At 46.2% G+C, this 21,431-nt stretch overlaps 1 protein-coding gene across 1 annotated transcript in view; it reads right to left on the bottom strand.

Moving 5' to 3' along the window:
• Apob (apolipoprotein B) overlaps positions 1-18,673 on the bottom strand; it is a 37,374-nt gene extending 18,701 nt beyond the window's left edge. The window contains exons 1-18 of the mRNA XM_057780956.1: positions 18,592-18,673; positions 18,211-18,249; positions 17,049-17,164; positions 15,787-15,932; positions 13,702-13,855; positions 12,870-13,025; positions 11,410-11,534; positions 10,707-10,792; positions 9,171-9,390; positions 8,226-8,453; positions 7,868-7,985; positions 7,614-7,760; positions 6,710-6,921; positions 6,223-6,460; positions 5,590-5,766; positions 4,044-4,235; positions 2,168-2,335; positions 1,484-1,695 (exon numbers count right to left, since the gene is read on the bottom strand). Of these exons, the coding sequence (XP_057636939.1) occupies positions 1,484-1,695; positions 2,168-2,335; positions 4,044-4,235; positions 5,590-5,766; positions 6,223-6,460; positions 6,710-6,921; positions 7,614-7,760; positions 7,868-7,985; positions 8,226-8,453; positions 9,171-9,390; positions 10,707-10,792; positions 11,410-11,534; positions 12,870-13,025; positions 13,702-13,855; positions 15,787-15,932; positions 17,049-17,164; positions 18,211-18,249; positions 18,592-18,673 (2,816 nt within the window). The remainder of the gene's footprint in view (positions 1-1,483; positions 1,696-2,167; positions 2,336-4,043; positions 4,236-5,589; positions 5,767-6,222; positions 6,461-6,709; positions 6,922-7,613; positions 7,761-7,867; positions 7,986-8,225; positions 8,454-9,170; positions 9,391-10,706; positions 10,793-11,409; positions 11,535-12,869; positions 13,026-13,701; positions 13,856-15,786; positions 15,933-17,048; positions 17,165-18,210; positions 18,250-18,591) is intronic.
• Between the last annotated feature and the right edge of the window lie 2,758 nt (positions 18,674-21,431).

The raw sequence follows: 21,431 nt of genomic DNA, 5'->3' as shown, positions 1-21,431 counted from the left end.
CCACCCCTAGCTTTTGGTGGTGTCTTAAGTCAAACTTTGCTGATGTGTTGATAGCTCTGATGTCAGCTGAGGGAAGGTCTCCATTGCCCCCTCCCCTTTACCACGGTTCCCTGATTATTCCTCCCCCCTCCATCCACATGATTCTATCATCTGCGCTCTGGTCCCAGTTTCTCATGGCTTTCCCTCCCCTGACTTTTGCTTGGTCTTGCTTCTATATGCTGATCTCTTTACTGGGCTTGGGGTCCAGGTCCATTTTATGTCTAGGCAGTTTAGATTAGTCATTTCACAGGACACCAAAAGCAGCAATTCAGCATCTCACTCCAAGCTGCAGCTTTCTCTCTGCCTCCTATCTCAACAAAGTCCACACCACTTCCTTTTCTTCCTTCCTTTTCCTCTCTAACAAGTCAATCTTGAAACACTAATTTTTCTGCTTCCTTACAACCTATGGGGCTTCCTCACTCCCTTGTCTCCCCAAATGTTCCCCTAGGGCAAGCCCCTGTCTCCTCCCACTCCTAGCTGAGCTCTGCTCACATTTCCCGTCTCCCAGTTTTGCTCCCCAGAGTTGGGGTGCATCCTCTAAAAACTCCAGCTCGTCGAATTTATACTCCTTTTGGCTTTAGAAGGGTCTACACTCTTTCCATGGCCTTGAGAGGCTAGCCGTGGTCTGAGATGAATTGCTGTTTTCTACCACAGAGCCCTTAGACTCCCTGTGCATTTTACTAATTCAGCTCACCTTAGCATACCCAGTCATTTTCTTATCCTTCAGGTCATTGCACACACTCTACCCACTGCATGGACACACACTCCTTTCTCCTCTGCTTGCTTATCCCTGGCACAGGCCTTCTAGCAGATCAGAAGTGGGTACTCTCAATAGCATCCTGGCTCCCTAAGTCTTTATGATCTATGATTTTACAGTCTCCCACTTCTCTGACCTAGCCCTTGCTTTATTACAGCCATTTCCTTAATTGTGTGCCTTCCCTGGACAGTTAAAAATCTGGAAGACCAGGGTCCTCCTGTATCTCCTTCAGCAAGTTTGATACAAACCGGGCGACTAAACGCTGTTTCTGAGCAAGCGAACAAATGTGTCGAGGATGCTATTGAAACAGGAACTCTTGATATGAACCTGAGCATGATGGATGTTTTATTCAGAGTTGGCCACCACAAACTAGTGTGACCTTCGGTGTTTCTCCTGGGCAGTAACGCTTGTTTCCTAAGCAGGACTTTTCTGGCACTGCCGTTTCTCTGTTCCCAAAGTAAATGAGAAGCTAAACAGCGCCCCAGAGTCGAGTAACTCCTGACCCAGCCGCAGATGTGAAGTGTTGGTGTGGAGAGGCATAAGAAACTTTAGGAAAATATACTGAGTAGAACCATTTCGCTGGACCTTGAATTACCCCAGTTAGTTAGCTAGTCTAGCTAAATCCTGTAGAGACATACTCAATTCTCTCCTCCAAACAGGCCAGGTAGACCTTGATGGTATAATTACCTGCCACTGAACAGCTTGACCGGCCTCTTTGGAGCAGGGATGGTGACCTTCAGCTCTCCTGCCTTCAGGGCCACTCGAGCCTCCAGGCCTGACTCATGGAAGAAGTTGGTGTTCATCTGGACACCACTCTTTGCAAAGTCTGGGATGATGATGCCCATATTTGTCACAAACTCCACGGACACAGAGGGCTTTGCCACTAGTTCTGCCTGAATCTGGAAGTCAGAAGGTGACCAGTTCAGTTTCACTCCGGACCTCAGAACCCTGACAGACAGCTCGACTTCTCTTTCTGAACTCTGACAAATGCCTCTGCTAATCCACCCTACAGGGACCATAACTGTGATTTGAGGGGGAAAAGCTGAAGCATCCAATTTCCCCAGAGCCAGTGTGCCTTTCCCAGGACTAGCGAAAGCCTGGACTAACTTTAAGCACTACTGGATACAAAGACAACCAGGGTCTTCATTCACGGCGAACATCCAGGCTCCCCTTTCATTACTGCATCTTAAGTGGAGATGGTGAGAGATAATACATGCAGGCAAAATCCCCTATTTCCTCATAAAAATCAGCAAGAAGATTGTAATCATGATTCATGTTGCCTTGAGTTGGAGCATGTCTTAAACATGTGTGAAAAAATCCCACCCTGAAAAAAAGAAACAGTCATTGATGATGATCAATGCTGAGTCTTACATTGGCTACTTCCATTCTCACTCCAGTCTTGGTTCCGGGGGTGATGACTCCAGAGGAGGACACTTGCAGCTGTACCCCCGCTCCAGTAGGGAGCTCAAAGGCATTGTCCATGAAGATGTAGTGAAAGTACAAGTCGTTCTTTGACCCATCTCTCATGGCCTGTGCAATCTGCAAATGCAACGAGAGGCAACAATGCAAAGTAAGCCGGATGTGGGTGAGCTGTGTTAAAGGTGATCTCCCAAACGCCACACAAGATGCCTCTTTATTCACAGAGGGGAGCTAGGAATTCTGATTAGCTCAGTGGTCTAATGAATGTAAGTTCATGGTTACTGGCGTTAATGCACTGGGGTAGAAGCAGTTTCTCTGGCTTGAATGTCACGTCATTTTAAACTGCTGATTTAGAGGCCCCTAGTGGAACCTCGCAGCTTGATGAACTTTAAGCATGAGGTATGACATTATTCTGCTCTTGTAAAAATCCAAATGCAAATGAGACTTTACCAGAAGTGTAGTATATTATGGTAAAGGCAACTTTTCGAAAGTGAGTGCCTACTGAGGCAATGCCCCCGTTAATATAGATTGATTCTTGCTATCTTATATAGCATCTTCATAAAAGAACTCAAGACTTTTGTCCTTTTTTTTCTTTCTTTTGCAGTGCAAGGGATGGAACCTCGGCTTTGCAATGCTGGGTGACCTCTGTGTCACTGAGTTACACCCCCAGCTTTCGAGACCTCTCTTCTTAAAGTCCACAGGATTATTTATCTTATCATAGGGAATATATTTGCTTATTTTCTCCTTTTATGATATACTGATATCCATATAACACAAATGTGGATAGTGGGTTATAGTTTGCTAATAACTCTTATAATTGTTGTAGCATTTCAGCATTTAAAAGTACTGTCGGCGTAGATTGCGGAGGGTATACTTAGAACTGTTTTCTAGAAGATCAAACTAATATTCTTGAAAGATACAGCTATTATGAATGGCTTTATTTCCAAATGCTATCAATGTTTTAGCTACCAAGAATACTATTTTAAATAGCTTGTGTGTACGTGGTGTGTGCGTATGTGTATGTGCATGTGTACATGTGTACTTATGTATGTGGATGCACTTTACTGTGCATGCATGTGCAGAGGGCAGAAGTTAATGCTGGGTCTTTCCCTTTATCATTCTCTGTTCTTTGACAGGGTCTCTCACGGATATATTCCTGTGTTGTCATGGCTAGCTGGCCAGTGAGTGCCCAGGATCTGCTTAGGTTGTTATGGGCACTGCTGGCCTGGTTTTACATGAATGTCAGAGATCCAATCTCAGGTCCTCACGCTTTCACAGCGACACGGAAGTGCCTCCTCAGGCCCCTCTTTGAAGACTGTGTGTGTTCAGGTATATGCATGCTTACATGTGTGTACTTGCATGTGGGTATTCATGTACATGCACACGTGTATGTGTGTGTGTGCATGCATGTTTGTGTGTACCACATCAACCTCTGATGTCATTCCTCAGAATTCTGTTCACCTTGTATTGTGAGACAGTCTCTTGGTTTTACCCAGAGCTCACCAATTTGGCTAGGCTAAGCCTGCCAGCAAATCCCAGGAATCTGCTTATCTCTGCCTCCCCAGTGCTGGGATTATTGGGGTGTGCCACAACACCCTGCTTTCTCACGTGACTTCTGGGGGTCTAAACCTAGATCAGTGTTCAGGACAGGTCAGATTTTACTGATTGAGCCCCCTTCCTTAGCCCTTGAGAATCCTCTGAACTCAAATTCAAGGCAAACTTGTATTTCAAAGGATGTACAAAACCCTTTCTCAGATTTGTGAGGCTGGAGGACCTAAGAAGGATCTGGCTCGTAAGTTAGTGCTCATACAGGGCCTGGGTCACTCACCATCTGGGGGATTCCCCGCAGAGTTTGTGCACTGTTCAGCAGCAGCCTTCCCAGGACTTGGAGGTCTTGGAGCTTGACAAAGCCAAGTTCTTCCCCTAAGATGCGGAGGTAGGCTCGGGCTTCAGGGATTTCCGTAGACTTCAGTTCTTTGATCAACTTGTCCACCATGGGCATGATTCCATTCACCATGTCCTAGGATTTTAGTAGCAAAATGTCTAGTGAGACGGCAGCTCTGCTTAGCACTTACCATCCTCTCCGGCCAGCCTATCTGTGCCACTGTGAGGCACTCACACTCAAGCCCCTTCGCACGTGTGATAAGGACATGGGGCAGGCACTAGAATTGGGTCCCGCCTTTTACTGAAGGAGAATTCTTCTAAACAGAGACAAAAACCGAGATGCTCTTGTCAGGGTTAGGAGTGTTCTCAAAGCAGTGCCTAACTTGAAGGAAAATTAGGGGAGCTCCTGTTCTCCAGGATCCCCGGGGCTCCTCAAGATTAGGATGCCCTCTTTTTTTCCTCCCTTGCTTGTCCCTCTCACCCTTTACTAGGAATTTACTAGTGCCAGGGATTTCTTGAGAAAAGGTGGCCATGATTATATAAATCAGACGAGAGTTTGAGAAACAGAGGACTACAAATCCATTATTCGAGAAAGAGCTCCATGGATTCACATAAGGCATTGTGAAGAAAAGACCCAGAATTGGTCAGCTTCTGGTGGAGGTCAGAAATCAGAAGTTGGGCATGAGACCACCAATTAACATCTGGAAGCAAGCTACGGTCCTACTTCTAAACCTTGAATGTGTGTCTATGTCCCCTGTAATCTAGTCAAGATGGGGTCTGATTCAGTAAGTCTTGGATGAGCCCAAGAACCATCATTTCTAGCAAATTCTTTTATGGTGCCAATCACAAAACTACACCATAAAAGGAGTACAAACTAGTAGAGAAACAAGAAATTTTGGCGTACACAAGCTAGTTTCTACTCCTTAAAGTAGGGGTTCTTTGCCAGCTTCGGAGTGGAATTTGTTCTCACTAGCCAGTGCACCGATATGAGTGACAGCCAAGGAATAGTTGCTGATAATGACAAAAACATTAACTTAAAATTTATGATCATGTCTGCTTATTGAAAAATCAGTAGTGATGTCAGGAACAGTGCATCTTGTTTCATTTAGTCGTTAAGTGATGGTGTGAGATATAGATTATTAGTACCCCATTGACCTAGGAATAGGTCAGTCACATGTAATACCAAGCAGTTTTCCCAAGGGTTCTCGGCTTGAAGACAGTGAGGTGTGAATCCAAAGTCATGTCCGAGGTGTCACACTCTTACACATTTCACGGAAGTACTTCTAGTCATTCTTGTTCCCACTAAATTTCCAAGAGGCCCTTACCCATAGAGGATACTGGCTCTTAGTCCCACAAAGGTGTCTAACAGATAGCCACATCGATGATTTCAGATAGGTAGAACTTTCATGTCTTATAGGCATAGAGATGAATGTCTGACAGCAAGATGGTAGGCTTCCCTTAAAGAAAAAGGATACCTAGAAAACACATACCTGTTCATGCTTGTCAACTTTGGTATAGCCAAAGTGGTCCACCAAGACCTTGGAGACACGATCAGGAACTTGTCCGTCGACCCAGTACAAAGCCTTGTTGACACTGTCTGGGAAGAATCCTTGCTGACCGAAAAGAGCTTCCAGTGTTGGCTCAAAGCCCTTTCCTTCTAAACCAATCTGAGAAAGAAAACCAGGCAAACATGTCATTAGGCTTTTGGTTGTACAGCAGACAGCGCTCCCCCCACCCCCACCAGTTATGCTCTTATAATTAAACAAGCAGCAGGCGAACATGACAGAAACCCTTCAAGGAAGTTGTTTGTTTAAATCTCATTAGACTCCTGAGCGGTAGCACTCCTCTGGCTTGCCCCAGAAGACACAGCTAAGGATCAGAGAGGATAAATCATTATACTAAGGATTCAGAGCTGAAAAGAGATTCAGGGTTTGATGGGAGAGAATCATGTATTTAACTCAATGGAGAGCTTATGCATTTTTCTAGGGTTTGGGATTCAGGGGCTTCTCTGAGACATCTTTGATTCTGTTTAATCTAAGGACTCATGCTTCAGGTGACCCCTAGTGGAGGCTAATGGTGTTGTAATGGATGGGTTAACTACATTGAGATCCTCTCACGCATACCTCAAAGAGATCAGCTGAAGAAAGTCCAAAGACTGTGAGAGTTGTTTTCAGCATGCTTTCTTTGGGAAGGTAACTGCTTGGATCAAATATAAGATTCCCTTCCACTTTGGCAGAGACTGGGTCAAATGACGGGAGAGAAACAGATTTGGAAATTTGATAGTTCTGGGAAAATCTCCTGAAGTCCATGATTGTTGGAAGTTGAGAGCCTTCCAGAGCACTTTCGATCAAATTCTTCAGACTAAATGAAAAGAAAGAATATACTTTGAGTAAAAATCCTGTGTTACTTGTTGGTTGTCTCTTCATATCCTACACAGCTATGAATTTCTAATTACTAAGATATGTAGATTTAGAAGTCCCAAGACTTTGGCTTAGGGTCCACACATATTCACTTTTAAGAATCTCCGAGGATGGGCAGTACCACAATCAGGGACTGGTGTCCTAGCCCAGGGTTCTCAGTGGCTGATGGGGGAAAATGACTTTTACTTACTCTTGGACATACAGTTCTTCTGAGTTCAAGATGTTGGCTATGTGAGATGCCACAAAGTTCTTCACCTGTTCACTCTGCTCGAATTGGAGAAGCTGGATAATTTTGCGAATTTCTGATGAGGAAGGGCCCCTCATCAGCAAGAGATAGGCAGCCAGTCTCTTCTCCACAGGAGCAGCACCATTCGCAAATGTATCAAAAAGGATCTCTTGGACCTGCAGCCGAAAGAGTAGACTGAGATTGCTGTCTTTTGGTCAAGACACAGAGCATGCCTGGCTGATGCTGGTGTGTCTGGTGTTTTACAAGAAACTCTAATTTCTGTCTAAAATGGCCACAAATGTTGATACCTAGTCTTCTTTTCAGCATCCCCCAGGGCAACCAACCCAAGGAATGGCACCCGGAAGACTTGTATAGACTATGAGCTGAGCTCAGTTTCATTAAAGTACTCAAGTCTTGACCAGCACATGACCTGCCACATAGTGAAGATAAAATTGTCTCATTGTAGGTTATTTTGATGTCAAGACAAAGATGGAAAATGATAGTGAGTTTGGAGAAGGTATTTCTAATGCTCTGGAGTTATTTTTTGTCACCTCGGGTAGAACCTAATTCACTATCTGGTTTGATGAGATTGTGTAGTACCAATGTTTTCGCAAGATGAGATGATAGTCAACTTGGTAGCAGGATAGCATGTAGACAAAACGGTCTGTGTTCTGCATGTGGATGAGCTACAAAGTGGTGTGTCTTTCATGTGCACATAGTAGTATGTCAACGGGCTTACTGAAGCTGACACCTAGATGGTGGTACAGGGAGGCCTTGGTGGTGAAACAGAAAAGTGATGCCTTCATATGATCCGAACCTCATTGGCCAGCATCAACTCTCACTTTTAGAACCCCACGGCACACTTTACCTCTTCTCCCAGTTCCATCTTCCTCAGGGCCTGGATAGCAGCTTTCTGAATCAGCAGCGATGGTTTTGTACTTCTCACGCAATTCAGGACTGAGGACTTGAGTGCTGGCATTACCTGTTCCATGGTTCTGCCCATATTTCCAATGACCTACATTGGAAAAATGAAACCAGAACTCATCACAGTGCAGAAGTAAGGGGTTTCCAGGGTGAGCAACTTTGTAATGATGTATATAATGCAAAAGACAGAAAGAATACCCTCAGGATCAAGTAGGTGTGGTCTTCATCCCCCGTGCACTCGTTGTCAATCTGTTTCAACAGGTAAGCAGCAACATCTTGCAGATCGGGGTTCCTTGAATGGTCTGCATCGTAATAGCTACCAAGGAAAGGAACAGAGATTACAGGTTAGCAAGCATAGTTAAACTTCTCTTAAAATCCAAACTTGTGTTTGCTAGTCCTTATTTCAAGCTCTTACTCAATATGAACAATAGGAAACCAGAAGAAAAAGCATTGGGATTCGAAGCTGAGGGAATGAGCCATTGAAGCAGAGATCTAGTGCTTCCCTTGCTCCCAGGAGGAGTGATGTAGGATGGAGCAAGGCGAGGTAAAGACTCACTTGTTAACCACGTGGCTCAGGGCATACAAGGTGGCTCGGCTCTGCTGCTCCTTGGCAGTGTTAAAGATCTCCCGCAGCCTCTGGGTTGAAGGATTTGGGATCAGGGCCACCAGGTAGGTAACAATGTCAACCAGCAGGGGGTGAGCTTTCTCCATTTTCAGCCACTGGAGGATGTGAGTGTAGCACTGGGGTTGTCCACACTGGACCAAGGCTTGTAGAGTGATGGGGCTAAGGAAAGATGTGCAGGATGGAGTTACACAGAGGACCATCACGTCGAACCCAGTATCCTCATCACCTGTCTTGTCTCCTGCCACGAGAGTCCTTGCATCCTTTCTGCACTACCTGGAGCTAACCATTTTTCACACTACAGCTTAGAGCCCAGGAACCACGATGACTTCCACCATGGTGTCCACCCTAAGGGTATTGCTACTACAGAGATATGATGGAGGGAAGGAAGTTAAAGAACCCTCAGACCAGAAGCCAATGAGGATGGTTATCTCTGTCCTTTTGTTGGGACATAAACTGCCTGGCCAACACATGCATAGACCATTCCTTGCCTCAGGCCCTCCTGTGACCTCAGCATGTAGAGCAAGTACTGTTTGTGTAGTAAGTAGAAAAATTGTACTATTTTGTCCCCCTGAGTTCTCTTTCTACTAGCTTGAAAGTTTCAAGAAAGGTTCAGAATTTTTCTTTCTTGCTTTTCATACTGCTCACAATAGCATAAGGAATTAGAAGACACAGATGCATGTATGCTTCAATGATGCATGTTTGTCTTGCCTATAGAACTCTAAGCTCCTAGGATGATGGTTTTTCCCCATAGTAGATATTAGCTGATCAACTGGTTAAGTGGGTTGACAATTAAATAGTTCCAAAGATTCTTGGGCTAAAGGTTCTACATCTTCTATAGGTCACAGAGAATCTGCTTCACCACCATTAAACACCTACCTGGACACCCCAATCAGCTGTGGCAGGAGAGACGCAACCGCCTCATTGCTGAGACCTCTCAGCTCAGTAACCAGTTTATTGAAGAGATTTGCTCTCTGAGCATTCTGCTCCGAGACAGACAGTCCTTTCAGTTCTTGAAGAGTACTCAAAACAGCCTCCGCTTGCTTTGTGGGTGATGTGGACTTGGTGCTCTCAAAGGCTAGACCCACCTTCTTGGTACCTGGAAGAGGAGACGTGTCAATGAGTTTTGCTTCCGTAGCTCAACATCTTTGTTGAGTCTAAACTGGAAATGGCATAGGAATCAATCAGGGGAGGGGAAAAAGGCAATGAATTCTTTTTCAATTCTTATTAGACTCTGAGCTGGATGTTTCCAGTCACTCATCACAGCCTTCCTTGGCAGTGGGGGTGGAAGAATGTTCTACAGCTTAAAGTGAGAAGAAGGGAAATAATATGAGCAATTTAATTTGGTAATTCTTTAACAGTTTATTTGTGTTTATTTGATTTGTGTGTATCTCTGTGTGGATTTGTGTACACTAGTGTGGGTACCCACAAGGGGTAAAAGAAGGAGTCAGATTCCTTGGAGTTGGAGTTTCAGGAAGTTGTAAAGCTACCCAGTGGGGAGGCTAGGAACTGGACTCAGTTCCTCTGGAAGAGTTGCATGTGCTATTAACTGCCAAATCACCTCTCCAGTCCATTGCTTTGAGAATTCTTACCTAAGAACTCTCTAGATCAGCAAGAATCCACCTGGAGTTGAATCCAGGCTTTTGTGAATCTGGCATCAGACCATCCTGTGCTTCACAGAATGGCAAGGAGGTTACTTCTGCTACCATGGCAACACTGAGGCTCAGTGGTCCTCACCCATCACGTCTTCCACTGGGACCTGGACCTCTTAGCAGCATGTGGAGAGGAAGATTCTCCTGCAGTCCCACCAGCTCATATAAATGAATTATAGTGTTGACTTTGATTGGAATTAGGTCTCATCCTACGACTGAGACGACCTCATAAAGCTCCACAGCATGTCATTTCCCTCTGTGGGATGGATGTGTAAGCACATGTCTCTGCCCTCTGAACTCACAGGCTCTACCACCAAGACAACAATAAAAATAATGCACAAATCCAAGGGTTGCCTGATTGACATACAAAAGCATCATTGGCCTCGGGTTAGACTGGAATTCTTTAAAGTTCTTTTTATCTCTAAAGATCAATTTCTTAGATTACTACCTGGCCTGACTCTGAATTTCCTTTTCCTGTTTCACATCATCTGACATCATGCCTCTGACGTTGTCAGCATTACCAGAGCTTCACATCCAGTTTAGACTTCCCATTTCTTATCCATATAATACCAATGATTATGGATGCTGTCTCCCTTCACTCTGTCCCACAACCGCTTAGCACCCTGAAATGCTTTCTTGATAGCTACAGTCTAGCGGCCAGAATGCCAGAGTCCACATTGGTCCACAGACACTGAACAGGAGCTGAGCCATGAATGGCACCCCAGGGCAGATTTCCTGGTTCCCCGGAGACATAAAGTCTTACCTTCATTGAAGAAGCGACTGTTGATCTTTGGTGTGTCTTCAAGCCTCAGTGTCTGTGTGACTTGAGTCATGATCCCATACTTGTTCCTGGAAACACAGGAAGTACATGGCATCATGGATTATCAGTTTTTGAAGAAAATGCTTTCCTTTTCTGTCACCTTTCAAAGGATGGTGAAATCCATCCATCTTGATCCTCCAATGGGTAGTGCCCACCTCTTCCTGCTCACATGAATTCTCCTGTATTATACTCTACACCCATCTAGAATTCCCAGAGGGTTTAGGGTACAGCTGAGCATCAAAACTCTTTTGTAGCTCTCCCAGCACGATCTCAAGGACATAACAATTATGTAATGAATGTTACTCGAACGTCACTGTTTAACATGGATTTGGATATCTAAGTCTCCATCTTAAATCCTTCATGAAAACATAAGTAGAGCACCATAGAGTGCACAATTCACAATTTTTATGGATCTACAAACCCTTCAGGTCTGACTCTGAGATACCTATTGTTGTTCTCAAAGTCTTCCAATGTTCAACACCTTTCTGGGAAATTCCATGTTAACTTAAAAGCAGGACTGAGATGGACTCTGCCTTGTGTCTCCCATAGCTTCCTCTAAGACCAGCCTTGCCTGAACTGCACCCAGGAGGTACTCAGCTACATCAGTTCATTAAATGATGAGCTCTGTAAGGAGCAGGTGACCTACTTGTAAGAAAAAGGCAGGAAAAGGTGCTGCTCATTGCAAATGGCTTCAGACATGTGCTTCCTCTTGGGGTCCAGGGTGTACTGGCAAGATTGGCTGCTGCTGACCAGAGTTGACAAGGGGCGGACCTGGGAACAGGAGCAGAGGGGAGCATTTTGGTCAGTCCCTGGGATTTCAAGCTGAGGCTTCTGCCATAGGGGGTTGTCTTTAAGGAAGTAGAGGGTGGGTGTCTGCAGCATGAGGGAAAGAAAGAGAATGCAACACTTGACATTAGCTAAGGGAACACAAGACAGCACACTCAAGGATGGAGACTCTTCTTGTTCTACACCCGTGGAGTGTCCATCAAGTATAACATGTGCACCTTGCATCCTACAAAACTTCCCATGAAGGTGCACACCTCACAGCTTCCATTTATACAATCTTGGGACTTTGCAGGTTTGTCCCACATCTTCCTTGTGGAATTTGCCAGTGTAATAGGTGAATGGCGGATGCTTGATCTTTTCTGATCAGGCCTAGGGATGCTTCTCTGCACAATTAAGTTTATTATTTTATCAACCATAGTATGCAGTGTCCTTTACTAGCAGGTATGTAAACTCTGTTGCCACATCCCTTGAAGGGATGCTGTCCACTGTCCATGGTTCAGTTGCCTGCCTGCCTTTCTTTCTTCCTTCCTTCCTTTCTTCCTTCCTGTTTTCCTCTTTCCCTCAGTGCTACCCAGAGCAAGGATGAGCACAGAACAGATTCTCAGATGCCAAACCAGTGCATTGACCTTATATAAATCTGGTCCCCATGGTTATCAGATTATCTCTTTCTAGCTTCAAGGACAATGTCTAGGAAGACTGGGAGAGATGGCAGGAATTGTTCAATAGTTCATGTTGACCAAGACAACCTGTGACTTACATTTTAGAACATGTTACAGGGACTGGACAAACTTAGATAACATGTACTATAGAACCTTGTGTGGCAGCAAAGGAGATTAGTACTGAGAAGGTGGCTTAGGCAGGACCTGGAGGACTTAGCTCTAGTTGGGTTCTACTGGGGATGGAAGAACAGCAAGCTGAGGCACAATCATGTCACTTCCTGGACTGAGAAAGGTGAGAGAGCGTGGGCCTTTGGAGTTCTGTAGAGACCTTTCACTTAGGACACCCAGATCTTGAATGGGGAAGAGAAGTGACAAATAAGTCATCTCAGAGATACACAGGTGGATGGCTTGGTGCTGTGTCAGAGGGATATCAGGAAGGACCAAGCTCTGGGTTAGGAGTCCAGCACCCAAATCCAGTCCAGCATAATTAATAACAGCTCTTCAGCCTTGGTAGTCTTTCCCATTTCTGGTCCTAGGGTCCCACTGGAGTCTACATAGTGGACAAGCTAGACAGGCTCTTCCCTGAGATCTCTACTAGCTAGATCATTCCAGAATTTTCCACAGAAGGTGGTTGTGTATGATGAGACAATATGAGACTCACCAGGCCTTTGATGAGGGCCAGAGGGCTGACACTTGTGCTGGTGGGCTGGAACCCATCACATTGCTGCAGGTTTCTCTCTGTGGACATCTCTGTTGCTACGGTGCCCTTTCTTGAGTTCACGGTGACCTGAGTTGAGCAGTTTCCATACACGGTATCCTGTGGGAGACCAAGGTAAGGTCAGGTCTGCTCAGTATGGGAAAACAATTTAGGGAGCTGGAGAGGGGCTGGGAAAGACACCTTGGGCCAGAGGTAGGAGGGATACGAATTGTTGCGAGGGAGAGTTTTCTTTACTCCCAGGAAGAAGGTAGCAGTGCTATGAAAGGCCGGCTGGTATGGCAGGGGTGGGGGCATGGTCAGACCCAGGAGAGGTGGTTCCCAGGGCAGGGCCAGGCAGGTTGAATCTCTATTGTTCAAGCATAGTGGAGCTGAGAGCTTAAAACACAGGATGGGCTCATGTTCTTGTGTCTGAGTACGTTGAATTCTCGCTGAGGTTGATTCGAAATACAATGTATTCCAATTTTTTTGGTGTTTAAAATACACAAGACTTTCTTGTGCTAAACTATGAGCACAGGAAAAAACACCCTTAACCAGAGCATGTGGATTGGTTAAGAGACCCCAGGAAAAGCTTTAACATTAGACTCAGCACCACGAACCTGCTCAAGACGATCTATTGGTAAGATCTGGGGACATGGGGGGACTCTGATCCCTGGTATTCATATCAATCCAGGGTTCCCCATGTAACCACTCTACTGCCCGTCAAGGGACAACATGGCCTCTGATATATGAAGACATACTTTGCAAGGCCACTGTCACCAGCCTTTAAACTTCTCACCAGGATCAACACTTGTTTGTCCTCTTCAGTCTCAGGAGGAACCAGCAGGGCAGAAATGATGCCCCTCTTGATGTTCAAGATGTGTTTAGGCTCGTCCTTGTCGGGGTAAAGGACCACTTGTTTCCCTTCAGGAGTGGCCAGCTTGAGCTCGAACCTGTCCCGGGAGAAAGGAGGTGCATGCTCACAGTAAAGACCTTCTTCCAGGGTAAGCCCACAGAGGGAGCCAGAAGCGTGGGCAAAACACACACACACACACACACACATCCATCTTCCATATGCATTTCTTCAAAGTCTACAAATATGTGTCGGTTTTCTTTTTCCATTTCCCCTTGCCCTTCTTTTTTGGCTTGGCTCATCCCTCCCTTCTCTGTTACCCTTGTCTTCTTTCATCCTCACCCTTCCTATGGGCGTCTTTCTGCATCCTTCAATGTCATCACCCCGTTAATATAATTCTATACAGATTTGCAAGAATGTAAACACAGAGATTTTTTTTCATGTTTTACACAAGGAACATTGCATTATGCGTACCTGTCTTCATCTTAATTTTCTCATTTAATTATATTCTGGGAAGACCTGAATCATTTGGTGTAGTTCCACTAGCGTCTGTACTAAGGCTACACAGCATTTCATCCTTTGGTTATTTGTGGATCCTTAAATATTACCTCATTTAAGGGCATTGACTTTCTCTCATCCTGGATTTCTTTTTTGGTCCGATAAATGATATAGAAATAAACAGCCTTATGCATCTGTTTTCACACATGGCTGTTTAATTTAGATGAGCCAGAGTCCCAGAGATGAGCACTGCTATGTCAAAGGACAAATACTGTCGATGAGACTGGGCATTGTCTAGTGGCTCTTGTGTCTTCCACTAGTGTACGGGAACGTATTTCCTTCCCTGTAGCCATGGGTACCATCTCAAGTTTTGTAGCTCACTGGGTGTGGCTGAGACATTCTTTTGTAACACATCATTTGCATGTATTGACTTCCAGTGACTCTGAGCCTTCTTCTCCTATGGTTGTCGGAAATCATTTTATCATTCATTCACTCTGAGGCCAAGATGGAGGTCCAGGTCAACTTTGATCTTAAGAACTGATTTCCTGTTGGGACTGCTTGAGTTGCCAAGGGCCTGGCTGTACCTGCTCTTAGTTAAACCCCCAGGAGAAGAACACCAGGTCCATCTCCCACAGCTCTGGACCTCTCAGAGTATTCTAGACACAGCCGTGTAAGTCTGGCAAGTCCTTGTGGTCCAAAGGAGAAGCCTCTTGGGTTTGAAGATGAGAAAGGACCACGGAATAACTGCTACTTCCTCTGCCACCACAGCTCCCCTCACATCTACGTGTCTAATAAAGTAAGGCAGTTAGATGGAGGCAGAACCATTTTTGCCTGTCTTTTGGAGAAAGGACAAGGTTCTAACATTTAGAAAATCTAAGAAAAAAAATAGACAAGGGAAGAGAGTTTCCCCTGCAACCAAGTTAACATCCCTGCAACTACCTGTGTTCCACACATTTAATGTGTCCTAAACAAAATGGGTGAAAGCCAACAGTGTTGTTGAAAATGCTTGAAGATTGGAACAGCACTGTTACTATTGTGTTGGGAGAGATGCCAGCTATAAATGGCAGCCCTGGTCTCCAGTGCACAGTGGCCGCCTACCGGTCACAGGCAGGAGACTGCTAAGGATCTGCCTTTCTTTGAACTCAGAGCAGCAAGTGCTGCCTGATCTACCCCGAAGACCCGAAGGCACCATCTTTGTTCAGTTTAAACAGGATCTTACTTGTTTAAACAAACCATCTCAGCTTTAGAGTCGCAAAAGTGCTTTAACCGTGAGCTCTGTTGGCAGAACGATTTAGATGATAATCAAGGAAACTTAACTAAGGAGGGTCAATAATTCTTCCCTCTTTTTGATGAACATGGAAACTCCACAGTAACCTGATCTGTGATAAGCGCTGACTACAAATGCTAGCACTCAGAGGCACTCCTGTCACGGCTCACACACTCATGTTTCCACAGATGCAGGCGTCCATGCGCGTATCATGCTCAAGTAGCACTAGCAGTTTAGGTACTTAGAGACATAAGCCCATGCCTTACCTGGACATGGCAGCTGCAAACTCATCAGAGTTCTTGGTTTTTTTCATCAAGGCCTTGCCCTCAGGGTTGAAGCCATACACTTCCTTAAGGGTACACTGGCTGGTCCTCATGATGAAACTGCAGAGTTGGGGGACCTCCAGCTCCACCTGAGAATGGAAAGAAGTGACACACTGAGTTTCTCCATCCAGAATGGGGAACATCCATGCAGCCCAGTCTCCAATCAGGAAACTGAGGGAAAGCTGTTGAGAACACCGTCATCGAGTCCCCAGTACCACACATTCTAAACACATCTCATGCATCCCTAGGCTTACCGCTCACCTTCCTGAGTTAAGAAGTTTATGTTTGCCCCTATGCAAGGGAAGGGGAGAGTCCTTGCATTGGTTTTAAATGTACTCATTTTACTTATAAAGAATCTGGGGTGATTGCTTAGGAGAAATGCACAGTGGAGTTAAATAAACAAAATGAAACAAAGCAACAAAAAGTAGCCACCAGGAAAAGCAAACGTTTTCCCACCGACATTTCCTCAAACTCTGCCTCCAGGAGCCTGCTGAAAGCTCCTGCTCAAACCCGGGCAGCTCAAAACTGGTTCTTGGTTGTTTTCTGGAGCTATTCAAAGAGCACTCTGGCACGACGGAGAAGCTCTATGTGTGTGCCATCTCAAGCAGCAGCATGGGCCACAGGTGAAATATTGCTAGTGAGAGTAAGAACTGAATTTTAAATTTTATTAAACTTAAATGGCCACCTGTGGCTAATGCCCATCTCTGTGTGTAGATCAGCACTGTGGCACAAGAGGGAAAAGACAACTCAGCAAAATGGGCTCCTCTTCCCCACACAGACCTCAGTAGCAGTCCTTGGATATACTTTATCTGCACAGCCAGGGATAGAGTATTGTCTCTCAATAAGTAACATTGCATTTTACCAAATCAAATGCTTTCAAATTCTCCATATTATGTTTGACATCAGAAAAGCTGCATAACTACCTTCTTTGGAGTCCTCACTGGCCTCTCTCACGGTCAGATCTACAGGCCGATCCTGCGGGCCTCCTAGACCATGACCAACTTGGAAGACGTGACCAACACTTTGGAAGCTAATGGGAGAATAATCTGTCTGGAAATTTTTTCTGTGGCAGTTTACTCATTCCAGTGACTTATTGTAGTATGAAGTTCCAGCATATGCTGGGAGCTGCTAGACAGTTCTATGAGGGACCCACGGTGGGACAAGGCTTGGTAGCTGCAGGTCCCTCTAGCCCTTGTCCTCCATACCTTGCAGCTGATCTTGGTGGCACTTCTGGAGTCAGCAGTGCCCCGGATGCCGCTGGAACTCTCTGCCTCATAGTTGTACACGTACTTCCGGAGGTGCTTGAATCGGGTTGCATCTTCTGAAGTGAGGAGAAAATACGTCAGCCCTGAAGCTGAAGCAACTTTCTTAAGGCAGCTACTGCTGGACAGAGAGGGGCAGTGGCAGAGGGAATGCAAGTGGTGGCTGAACTCAAGTCACTTGCAGTTGATTTTGCATTATGCTTAATTTGTCTTTATAGATTTAACATCGGCACCTATTTTTTTTCTGAGTCTGATGTTTAAATTATTTGGGATTATTTAGATCATCTAAAGTACACGGAAGGGAAGACACTAAGCATCAATTAAAGGAGCTACAAAAATCTGTAGGAAGACACTTTGAAAAATTATCAAAGTTATCAAAGGGATAAGGCTAAGCGTTTTCTCCGTGTGAAGATGATGTCCTGATCTGACTTTGAAATGCCTGAGACAATGTTAGTTGTTAGGGCTGTCTAGTTGACTTTTGGAGACCCCCAAGAAGAAACTTCTGGAAGTTTCTTTCCACTATGCTTGACAGGAATTTTCTGATTGACTTGAGAAAAATAACTGGCTACGAATCCAGATGTAGTACTGCCAAATGACCACCAGATGGAGGTGCTGCCCCATGAGAGGAGAGGCCAACCCTGGCGCGCTCTTGAGAACACTGCCTATCGTTGCAAGGACAGATCCTGTGACCCGGAGGGTCAGGTAAATAGGAAGGGGAGGAGGGGTCTGGAGTTCTGCACAAAGGTTAAAGTCGGCATTTCCTCATCCTCACATACTCGGAATCAATGATTAGTCCGTGATAAACAGCACAGTAATGTCTCCTCACAGTGCCCAATGTCTCTCTCTCTTCTCTACCCCACCTCTGGACCAAGCGCTGAAACAGCACAGAAAGGACATATAGAAAGTCTCCTTCCCTTTGCAAAAGGAGATTGGGTGTGCAGAGACGCAAAACCTTGGCTTCCAGGGGTCAGAGCAGTGTCCCCTAATCTTAGGAGGTGAGCACTGTGTGGAAGAAAGGCCCTTAGGAACGGGGGCAGAGGAGGATGGATGGAGAGGAGAAAGAGCGTTGGAGGAGCCCGGCTTGAGCTGTGAAGAAATGCCTTACTTGGACAGTTCGAGCTGGAGCTTTCCAGGACTTCATCTTCTGTAAAAGAAAAATTAAATCTTGGCTTTCCCGTGTTTTCCGTGGGTCCTAGGAGCTGACAGGACGGACCCTTCAGAGTCCTTAAATTGTTTTAGGGCTGTTGAGAGTTTTTCTAGCTCTCCCATCCCTGGCTCTCAACTGGGGTCCGGAGTAACCACCTGCTAGCTCTAGTTCTCAGCACCCCTTCCCTAGGACCCCTGCAGCTGCCCTCTCCCCAACCCAGCTACCTAGAGGTCTCCCTGCCACCGGTTTTCATTCCCTGATGTAACCGATGGGTTTGAAGCCACAACCCAGGGCTCTGGTCCCACCCTGACTTTCTCCCAGCCTTCTCCCCTCACTCACGAGCCCAGACGCTGGTGTCTAAGAACAGTAGCAGGAACAGCAGTAGCAGCGGCGACCGCACCACAGGCCTCCGTGGGCCCATGGCCGATGAATGGGTGGGGTGGTACCCTGGCTTTGGCCTGGCCACGGCCTAGCCCCGCTGCTGTTTCCGTAGGCTCTCTCGAGGTGGCACCCAGACAGGTACTCGATTCACCGCAGGCACTGCTGGGAATGCCCCGCCACCTGAAAAGCGCTCCCTTTATAGGAGGCCCTGGCTTAGGGAGAATTGCCAAAGGTCCAAAGGGCATGGCCCGGGCCTGTTTGCTTTTCCACACAAGCTAATATCTTGGTGGCTAAGACCGAGTCTGATGGGGGTCTCACTGCTGGTTCAGCCACCACCACCTGAGACTTTTCTCAGGGGGGCTCAGCAGGATGGTGGTCGTACTGTCCTCTAAGCCTGCCCTGACTGTCATCAGGAAACAACCAGCCTTAGGGCCAGTGGACCCTGCTCCTTCTCTGACTATGGAGCCATTTAAAAAACTGTTCTTAATGTCTTGGTAGAGGCTTCTTCCTAAGTTCTCTCCCATTTTGGTGGACTGTTGGGCTTGAATAGACAGCCTAGTCCTGACTAATTTAACCGGTACAGATGGCTGTGGGGAGGGAAGAGAAAGAGGGGGCAACCTGGGAAGTCTGGTGAGTCAAAGTCTCTGGTAAATCTTAGTGAAGAGGAGCTCCTAAAAGAGACCAGCCCCAGGGTCCACTGTGGGCAGTGTCAGTCATGAAAGGTGGGACCGACCGTGATGGCCTAGAAAGCTGAGTGTCTGAGCTGGGCTGTGTCCTCACATCACCCCCAAACTAGCTGGGGGTACTCTACCTCATAAAGAAGAAGCTGCAGGTAAAAAAATTAAGGTAGGATGGAGAGAGTGTTAATCCCGGTGGGTGTTTGGTGACAGGGGCATTTGGGAAGGAATGGTTATAAGTGATGGCCTAGGAACAATGGGGGTGGAACTGAAGGGACTGGAGTCCTGGAAATACAGTTGTAAAAGTCAGGATCTATCACCACAGTATGTCGTGTGTGTGTGTGTGTGTGTGTGTGTGTGTGTAGACTCAAGGGCACGCATGTGTAGATGTGTCTGCACCTGTGTGTACAGGCATACAGAGGCCATGGGCCAACCTATAGTGTTTTTCGAAACCACTCTTTGCCCTAACTTTTGAGGCAGGGTCTCTCACCCAACTGGGGACTCACTGACTAGTTTGACCAGCAATAAGCTTCAAGGACTCCACCTTTGACTTCTCAGCTCTGGAGTTATAGGCGTATGCTGTCACCTCGAACTTTCTTCGTGGGTGCTGAACTCAGGACCTCCCACTTGCAGGGCAAGCCCTCTATGTCCAGAACCCACAGGGTATCAGTTGTGATTGGTTTATGATATAGCCAGAGTGACATGTGTCTTACGATATTGTTCAGGTGTTCGGATGAGTCCGGCAGATGGGTCTAGACTCTAGAATCCAGGGCATCCATTAGGGACCCATGACCAAGTGTACACAGCCCCTGGTTTCCTCAAAAGAGACTCCATAGAATCTCCTCCTTCTCTGCATTTGACCCTTCATTCCTGTCTCCGTTTAGATGTTGTCTGTAACCACAAACTCCCCATGGGCGGTTAAACTCCCTTTAGTGATTTGTTACTTTGGGCTGTGCACATCCCTATGGTTAAAGGTGGCTACTTCAGAAGTCTCACCCCAGGGCTAGCCAAGACCTACAGCACAGAAGGACTAGGAAAGTTATTATCGCTCTGAAACCCCATGTCTCTGAGTGTGGACTAGAACTGTTAGTGTTCGAGGAGAGGGCTCTGCTTCTCCCACACACGCTTGCTCCAAAGAGAATGGGCAGAATACTTCCAAGCAGAGAAATAAGGAGATGGATACAGATGAAGCCCGTGCACTATCATCAATGGGGGGGGATGTAATTTCTATGAATTGGGTGTCAGGGATGGATCTGATAGCCTGCATGCAGAGCAGATGCTGAGATATTTTAATGTCCAGAATCATCTCTACAGTCTCTGAAATACTGAGTTCAGCTTTTCTTCTCTTTCCTTGACGGCCTTTGGAAAGTGTCCCCTGGGCTGGGGCTTAGCCTATGCTCTTATCTGCAGATAGGGTCCAGTGCATAGGCCCCACACAGCAAATGCCACAATGCTGAGCTGACAGAGGACACTCAGAAATGCTGAAAGGGCCACAAGTCGATCTTTCTTAAATTACAAAATCTGCCTAGATGGTTGACTAAAAGCCATCTGGACGTGTTTGTGACCACCCCTGTGACCTTCATCCATCTTCTTTAAGCAGATACCATCTCAGCTTATTGCAAAGAACAACCTAGAAGTTTCAAAGGCCGTTTGCAGAGAGACTTCAACTAGAACTAAGAGTCAGGGGATCCCGGAGCATGAGCAACTCATTGAGCAGAGACAATCCTGGTCCCTCGGGGGGCCAGGGGCTCTGAAGGTAATCCCTGGGGGTGTTCAGCTCGGGAGGACGTGGGGTTGGAGTCTAGCTGTGTTCACCAGAGGGTTTGTAAGTGACACCAGCCTCTTAGATCTCTGTGAGGTCACTGGATTGATAATATTTACTTCCTAGGGATTTTACTGAAAATCCAGGAAAATGGTGGGAAACACAAGCCGTCTAGCAATATGTCTGGTAAAGAAAAAGCCTTTGATAAAGGAAGATGGTGACCACTCCTCATGTGTACGTTACTGTCGACGTGTGTTTGCTGGGTACCTGTCTGAGTGCAGCAGCCCTGTGTAGGAAGAGGAGTTAACAGAACACAGGCGAACACAGGCGGCAAATCAAGGCCAAGGGAAAGGAGCGTG

This window comes from Chionomys nivalis, chromosome 1 (genome assembly GCF_950005125.1).
Source record: "Chionomys nivalis chromosome 1, mChiNiv1.1, whole genome shotgun sequence".
Taxonomy (NCBI): Eukaryota; Metazoa; Chordata; class Mammalia; order Rodentia; family Cricetidae; genus Chionomys; species Chionomys nivalis.
Note: the sequence above shows the minus strand (reverse complement) of the source record. Positions and strands in the feature narration are given on the sequence as shown.